At 34.8% G+C, this 8343-nt stretch overlaps 1 protein-coding gene across 1 annotated transcript; it reads right to left on the bottom strand.

The window, feature by feature from the left end:
* Window positions 1–1565: 1565 nt before the first annotated feature.
* LOC133298077 (monodehydroascorbate reductase 4, peroxisomal) lies at window positions 1566–7746 on the bottom strand. Its single transcript, XM_061497315.1, has 7 exons — window positions 7486–7746; window positions 6932–6983; window positions 6117–6197; window positions 5086–5204; window positions 4473–4692; window positions 4186–4304; window positions 1566–2578 (listed from the first exon to the last, which is right to left on the bottom strand). The coding sequence occupies exons 1-7, from the start codon at window positions 7603–7605 to the stop codon at window positions 1853–1855; spliced, it is 1437 nt and encodes a 478-aa protein (XP_061353299.1). The 5' UTR covers window positions 7606–7746; the 3' UTR covers window positions 1566–1852.
* Window positions 7747–8343: the final 597 nt, after the last annotated feature.

Below are 8343 nucleotides of genomic sequence, written 5' to 3'. Positions count from 1 at the left end.
ATTTTTCCTTTCCACAACCTTGTTTTGTTGTAAGGTCCTTGGAGCAGAAAAATTATGTTGTATACCATGCTTATCACAAAATTGTTCAAAAAGAGATTTCTCAAGCTCTCCACTGATATCACTTCTAGAGTAATCACTTCTCAAGGCAACAATTTTAGAGCCCCTTTCATTTTGAACTACTTTGGCCATCTTTTTAAAGGATTTGAATGCATCATTTTATGAGTTAAAAACAAAGTCCATGAATACTCATTTTGAACTACATGGGGTCTTTCTTCAGCTTGATATTAAAAATGCTTTCTTACATGGTGATTTATAGGAGGAAGTTTACATGAAGCAACCAGTCGATTTTGTTACTTAGGGGGAATCTGGCCAAGTATGCAAGCTTCACAAATCTTTATATGGCTTGAAGCAATCACAAGGTTTGGTTTAGTCATTTCAATTCAGCTATTAAAGCTTTTGGGCCATCTAGTAGCGAAGCTGATCACTTTGTTTTCTATTGGCGTAGTTCTTCTGATCAATGCGTCTATCTACTTGTCTATGTTGATGACATTATCATCATTGGCATCGATCGAGTTGGCATTGAACAGCTGAAACAATACTTGTTTGGTCAATTTCAGATCAAAGATCTTGGTAAACTCTTTTATTTCTTAGGCATTAAGGTGGTACAATCAAGGCAAAGTATCTCCATCTATTAGAGAAAGTATACCTTGGATATCTTGGAAAAGATTGATATGTTGGAATACAAGCCTATTGATACAGCCATGGATCCCAATATCATGCTTCTACTTGAACAAGGTGAGCTTCTTAGTCATCGTAGTTGTTATCAAAGACTGATCAAAAGGTTGAATTATCTTATTGTAAGAGGACTAGATTCCTCTTCCGCAATTAGTGTGACTAGTCAATTCCTTGATTCTCCTTGTGATTCCGATTAGGACATTGTTGGCAAAAAAATTTGCTACATCAAAGGAGCACCGGTAAAAAGCTTATTATATAATGATAAAGGGCATATTGAGGTTTGTAGCTACTCAAATGCTGATTAGGGACACTCTTCTTCAGATAAACAATATACTTCCGGCTATTGTGTCCAATTTGGGAGAAATCTGATTTTTTGGAAGAGTAAGAAGCAAACCATGGTAGTCAAATTAAGTGTAGATGTTGAGTATCGAGCAATGGGAGCTACAATTTGTGAGCTTGCCTTGTTAAAACAATTGATTAAGGACCTGTGTTTCTATGAAAAACATCCTACGAAATTGCGACAATGAAGCCCGTGTTACACATATCTTCTAATTTGACATTTCATCAGAGGACCAATCATATCGAAATTGATTGTCACTTCATATAAGAAAAGATTCAGTCTAAAGAAATTAAAACAATATTCATCAATTCCAATGATCACTTTGCGGATATTTTTCACCAAATCTCTTAGAGACCCGAGTAGACTATATCTATAGCAAGCAAGCTACACACGTTTGATATACATGTATTAGCTTGAGGGGGAGTGTTATAGTATTAGAATGTATATTTAGTCCCACAGCATGTAGATAGGAACCAAGCCCATATACCCTATTATTATATTATAAATATAAGCCGTGTAGGTCATATTAGACACAACTTCCTCAACTTTAAGTGAACTCTTACAGAAATATTTTCTGAAGGAAGGCCATTCGTATTTTGCTTTTGTTTTTGGTACAACAACCCTATGAACATTAGAACTGAAGAATTATAGTCTAGTGAATTGGATCAGATACAATAACACGTCAAAATATCCTAGACTTATCAATGTTACAGCTTGTATACCTGACTAAAATATGTAGGCACCCTTAACCATGAATTGGTAATTTTCTCAGAATTTTCACCATCTGCGGCGCCTTTTTCCATAAAAATATGCAAATGCAGCTATTGATGCAGCAAGAATAACCCCGGCTGTAGCATGCCAAGCATACAATGGTCTCTCCAAAAGTAGATCAGAGGCGTTAACCTCAACTGGTGGTGATGCCAGAGGTTTCTGACTAACTGTAACTGCAAACCCCAAACCCTGCCTCTCCAGCTCTGTTAAGTCTTCAATTGCTGGCCGAAACCTAGTGGCCTTGGCTATGGCTTCATACTCCTCTTTAGTTCCACCTTCAAGGAACGCCCCAACAAGTTGACCCTTGCTTACCCAGTATGCTCCAAATGTATTACCTGAAAAATCTCCAAAATAGACAACTTCCCCAACATTATCCCCATAAAATTGCCAAGACAATGTGAAGACTCTGGAGTAGAAAAAAGGAAGGTAATCAAATTCGCCTGTTTTGTCTGGTTCCATTATGGAAGCCACAGCATGTCTTGCAGATTTCCGTGCTGAATCAACGTGCTCAAGTCTCCGAGTTTCCCCGAATGCTTTGACCGGAAATGCTGCAACATCTCCAATTGCGTAGACTGAGCTGTTGCTTGATTGCAACATTCCATTTACTTTGATTCCACCTTTCTCCAAAGTAAGTTGACCTTCAAACAAACCTGTATTAGGACGTATTCCAATTCCCACCACAACCATGTCCACGGATAGCTTCCTTCCATCTCTAAGATTAACAGCTGTAACCTGTAAAAAGAGTCAGTCAGTTATATTTGCAGGTTGAATTGATCACAGGCACGATGTAACAATAGTCAAATTTAGTGTGATGACTTCTAATCATTTTCTTCTAGGATATGGATAAGACTGGTTGTCATGAATCCTATTAAGCAGGAAATTTTCACTTCCAACAAATAAATAAGCCGCTCTCTACTGGTTCAGAGATTGCAAAATCTTTTTGGGAGGATTTACCAATTTTCTCAGTTTGAATTGGAAAAGTTTTGGCACGATCAACCTCCCATATTAATGAAAAGCTCTAACACCAAGAACAACCAAAGCCTTTTTCTACTAGGTGGGGTCAGCTACATGCATCATACAATGCTATTGTGAACTATCAAAAACCAAATTTTCAGAAATGCCATTTAGATAAGGTTTTTTTAATGGTTTCTCTTAGGTGGTGTTTGGTTGGGAGCTTTTCAGCGGATATCTATTTTTCTCAAGTATGGCTTTTAGAAACGAAGATGGGAGTAGCAGAGATGAGGATGTTAAGGTGGATGTGTGGGTACACAAGGATGGATAAGATAAGAAATGAAGATATTCGACGAAAGGTCGGAGTACTACCGGTAGTCGAGAAGATGAGAGAACATAGATTGAGGTGGTTTGGGCACGTGATGAGAAGACCCATGGATGCTCCTGTAAGAACAGAAGTTTGTTACCAAGAGCTAAACACAAAAAGAGGCAGAGGTAGGCCGAAGCTTACTTGGGGAAAAGTAGTAAAACAAGATTTAATGGAGTGGGATATAGATTGGCGGACAGTATGTCTTAGAAAGGAATGGAGAAAAGCTATAAGTATGGTGGAGGGTTAGACCCGCTGTTATTCCTATGTTCCAGATGGTCCTTTTTTAGTCCTTTTCCCCTTCATTTCCCCCACTTCTTCTTGTCCCTTTCTTTTTTACTTTTATTTATTTATATATACATGTATTTTTATTTCATTTTATTTTATTTTATTATTTTATTTGTGTATTTTTATTTATTTATTAATTTATTTATTTATTTATTATTTTTTATTTTTTTTGTTACTTTTTTTCAACCGTTTTGTATCTTTCATGTGGGTTCATCTACCACCGACCCGAATTAATTTGGGATAAAGGTGTTGTTGATGTTGATGTTGATGTTGATGGCTTTTAGAAACACCATGTTTGTTTCAACGTTTTTCACCAAAAACCCATCTATCCAATTTGTATGGATTTATGAGAAACATAGATATCCGCACTGTTTAGAAACCCAATTTGAAGGTGGGATTTTTCGGAAAACCGGTTATCTGGCTTTTAATGCACTGTTGATTTCATAAAGTTACCTAATTTTCCCAGTAAAGTTTTTCCACACCAAACAACTTTTTTTACATTTTTCTACCTATCTCACTTTATCTATCTTTCCAATCATTTCTCTATCTATTACATTTCCCTACTATTCCAAAAAAATTTCCTCAACCAAACGCCCCCTCAGAGTTTTCCTTGGTCTTCCTCTATCTCTATTAATCAAGCTATCCTCCAAATTATCAACTCTTAATATTGGGGCTTCTATTGGTCTTTTCCTCACATGACCAAACCATCTTAGGTGAGAAAAATTCCAATTACCTTTTCATTGGAGTCAAAATCAAGTGATGAAAGCACAGTTCCCTTAATGAAGTTTACTCCTCTTGATTTGTAATATTCCTCATAGTAGCTTGCAATCTTGGGGGTAAATAAACGAGCCACTGTAAAACAAACAAAACATTAAGAATATCCATCAGTTTTTGAAGTTGTTTTTTATCCATAAGAGCTTCAAGTAGCATCTTTATTTATATTAAACATGCATATAAAACATATTCATTACACATACATTTTGGGTTGACAGACAATAGGTTTTAAATTAAAGTACTCACTGCAATGTGCTTCTGGGAAGACCATTGTTACATTCATTTTATTGATCACTAAAGACGCAGCACACTCCATGCCTATGTAACCACCACCGATGACAACAGCATTCCCTCCAGGACAAGATTGCACAGCATTAACAAGCCTATTTGCATCTGCTATATGTCGTAAATAACAGACATTTTCTGCATCTGATCCAGATACCCCAAATTCTTCAAGCTTCAAAGCCTACACTTGACATTGCAAATATGTTTAATACACTTCTGTAAAGAAAGCAAAGAGTCCACTGCTTAGGTACATGGTGAATTTATCCTCAATTATTCCAACATAAGAATTTAGTAAGTTCATGAAGAAGACAAGTTGTTCCTTAAGTTAAATATGATAATACAAGGGCCTAATAGTTTTCATGTCTTTAAGGTCAGTGATATTGAACTACAAGAATTGAAAACCAAAAAGAAAAAGAAAAAAGAAAACAATGAGAAACACCCAGCAAATTGCCAAAGCTTCTTTCATTTGTTCTTGTAAAAAACATGAGATACAATCCCTTTAGGCTTTATTGAGATAAACTGATTATTAAGTAAGAAAATTTTCACTAGGAGAGTGGGAGATTTGTTTTAATACCCGTGCACCAGTAGCAATAATAAGAATCTTGTAACTTATGGTCTCCCCAGTTGCTGTTAATAGTGTCTTACGTTTCACATCAGCAGACTTAACTCCAGTTCCAAGAACTAATTCAATTCCTGAAAAGCAAATAATAGAAATTACAAGAATTAGATATTCAGGATAGGAAATTCCTTAAATAACAATATAACTTAATTAAGCAGAGATGGATAATAACTTCTTTTCATCAACAAGTATAATAAACTGGTAAAAAGATTTAGAAATTTAAAACAGAAAATTACTTCCTAGCAGCATACTGAATACTACTAATTACCTGTTGCAATGAACAAAAGTAATCAGGCAATGCATTTAATTTGGTTCTTCTTACTTTTGACTTCCAAAACTTCATCTAGTTATTGGAGAAAGACAAATACAAAAGATTTATCCTATACTTCCCTTCTACTCAGTTTACATGGTTGGTGCTGTCACCTGATACTAAAAGACCACATATTATGTTCAGAAGTGAAATTTAGATTTTGCCATTAAATGCCATAAATATATTACCTTCTAAGACCAAATTGTTTCTGGACTCAACCACCCCGTTGGATGCAAGTGGAGATAATCAAAAAAGTAAATAATTTAAAGCAGATCACAGGTGACATTACATTCCTTAATGCATTAATTTCCACCAGTGAACAGAGATAGAGAAATAACCAATTTTTTTAGGTGCTTAATACAAAACAATTCATCCCAAAATTAAGTAACATCATCACTTTTATCCACTAGTCTGGGTGGACAATCGATGAAACCAAAAAAAAAGCAAGAACAAATAGCAGAAAAAGAAATAAATATGAAAAAACAAATGAATAAATATAAGCAAAACGTGATGTTGATTCAAGTAGGTCACTCTATCTAGATGGCATCAACTATTGAATCAGATCTTTACAGTATGAAATCAGTAGTCAGCAGGACAAAACAAAGATCAGTCAAAGAAAGCCTTGCTAAATTAGTATATAAAAGAAACTGCATCACGATGTGAAAAATATAATTACCATGTTCTTTATACCATTTTGGAGTTAGCCTTTCCTCATTTTCACCAACACAAGTATGAAAGGATGGAAGCCGTGCAGGAGCTGTATGTTACAAACTTATTTCAGCAACCACTCATGACATAAACTTTAGTAACAAAGAAAAGAGAAAATATGGAAGAAAGGCAATGAGGAAATTGGTAGCATCATCTATCTGCTATATTTGAACCATAAGGAAATGAAGCAGTAAAGCCTCCTAAAGCAAGTACCATCCTAAGCTCCCAGTTCAATCCTTCAAATTTACAGCATAATCACTCATGTTTACTTCTTCATACTTTAATATTAGATTATTTTCAAAAATAAATTGATGATATTCCCTCAACACAGGGAGCAAAACTATAAAAACATAGTTATTATTCCCCCAAAAGTAAATAAAAATTATCAAGAACATTACAATGAAGTTTATATATTAGTGTCCCCAGTAACAGTAAGAATTTCCCCTGTTCAGTCAGATAACTTGGCTGTGATAATCAAATTTCAAAACTTGATGGAGATATCACTTAACAGGAAGCTAATGATATTTGCAAATGTAAAGGTTTTGGCCGTATGAAAATCAGAGAGGGATATTCAATTGGACAGAAGTCCTGATTAGAGCATTAGGTAGTTTAATATAAGGGAAACAAAGCATGCTGTAAAGGAAAGAGGTAACTCACACAAAGAAAAGTTCAAATGGGTCCAAAAAGGTCATTTTTTATCAACAAGTATTGCAAAAGATACTTTTAATACAAATCCACATCTAAAATAACCAGTTGATTAGGTGCCATGAGGAAAGTCTATACCTTCTGGAAGCAAAAATCCTTTGCTCAATGCAGGCCTTTCATAAGGAGCAACCTGATATAGACATTCGAGGATATTTATATATTTCCCATTACTGAAGAAAGATTCAAGTATTCCTACATAAACTTCTGAGTAAACAAAGAAGGAAATAAAATGCCTTCATTCTGGTTTTGACCAAATCTTAATTTTAACTTCAGTGAAGAAAAAAGATAAAGAAAGCTACCAACCACTAGATAATAAGAGCAATAATCCCACAAGAACATTATCACCCACTTTAATCAAATTACTCATGGCAGGAATTCAGTATAACATTGAAAAAAGCAAAATCAAATACTACACTATTTTTTTTTTCAAGGTGAGGGCAAGAACAAATTGCATTCCAAGGTTAACAACACAATCCTGCCATAATTGTCAATAGTTTTGTGGTTCATATGAAGCAATATCATCAACCTTATCCATGAATTAAAACACCCATTTTCCATTCAATCCAGAAAGTAACGAGAATTTCAAACAAAACCCAGCAAAGCTTCAGGAAAAAGAAAATGAATATTCTTACTGGTTCATCAGAAATGATACAGAGTTCACCATGAGAAACCCCTTTTCTGACGAATTCAAGAGCAGCGTAACCAGCAGCTACACCTCCCCCAAGAATCACGTACACAAAGGCTCTTCCCATTTCTCTGAAAACACCTTTTTCTTGTTCTTGTTCTTGTTCTTCTGTTTCAGTTCCTCTTCTTCACATAATCACATATACATACGAAAACTCTTTCTTTTGATTATTTTTATTTATCTTCAATTTAAAATCAAAGGTGCTGAATTTTTTGGGAGCGCTTTCTTTCAAGACACTCCCACAAAATTTGAAGATCACGGAACGGGGCCCATGATGAAGACAATGACGAGAACTGTGCATTTACCTTAATGTCCCTTCTCTGAAATATGATCCCATGCGTTTAGGTATACTATACGTCCCTTCTACCACACGTTTGATCAATAGAAACGTGTGGTAGAAATTTTGAAAAAAATATTAATATTATTATATCTATGTATTTACAAAAAGGGTTTTATAAGAGTTATATTGTAGTAAAAGTGATTGTATAATGTTATAGAGATTTATTTTGCGTGCCGCAGTTTTTTTTTTCTTCAAAAAGTGTGGGCCCCAGAACATGTTGCGTGTGTAGAAAAGTTTGTTGTGTCATGTTAAATGACAAATGCAAACTCCTTACAAAAATATATAATTTATAATTTCATTTTAAATAAAGGGATAGGATATTGTGACAACCAAATAATGTTACTACCAATATTACTACCACATCTTAACCATTGATTTCCATCAATCAACGGTTATCATTTTTCAAATCAAACTCATTAATTAGTTGTTAATTCGCAGTAAATGATAACCGTTGATTGGCGGAAA

The sequence above is a fragment of the Gastrolobium bilobum genome, unplaced genomic scaffold (genome assembly GCF_033153095.1).
Source record: "Gastrolobium bilobum isolate Gb01-03AN ecotype WA unplaced genomic scaffold, APGP_CSIRO_Gbil_v1 utg4089, whole genome shotgun sequence".
NCBI lineage: Eukaryota > Viridiplantae > Streptophyta > Magnoliopsida > Fabales > Fabaceae > Gastrolobium > Gastrolobium bilobum.
Note: the sequence above shows the minus strand (reverse complement) of the source record. Positions and strands in the feature narration are given on the sequence as shown.

What these genes read in the sequence shown, in the direction of transcription:
- LOC133298077 (XM_061497315.1), bottom strand. Translation starts at nt 7,605, where the DNA reads ATGGGAAGAGCCTTTGTGTACGTGATTCTTGGGGGAGGTGTAGCTGCT. An exon ending in AGGATTTTTGCTTCCAGAAG is followed by an intron (nt 6,198 to 6,931) that starts GTATAGACTTTC and finishes TGTAACATACAG; the next exon opens with CTCCTGCACGGCTTCCATCC. An exon ending in CTTCCCAGAAGCACATTGCA is followed by an intron (nt 4,305 to 4,472) that starts GTGAGTACTTTA and finishes TTTGTTTTACAG; the next exon opens with TGGCTCGTTTATTTACCCCC.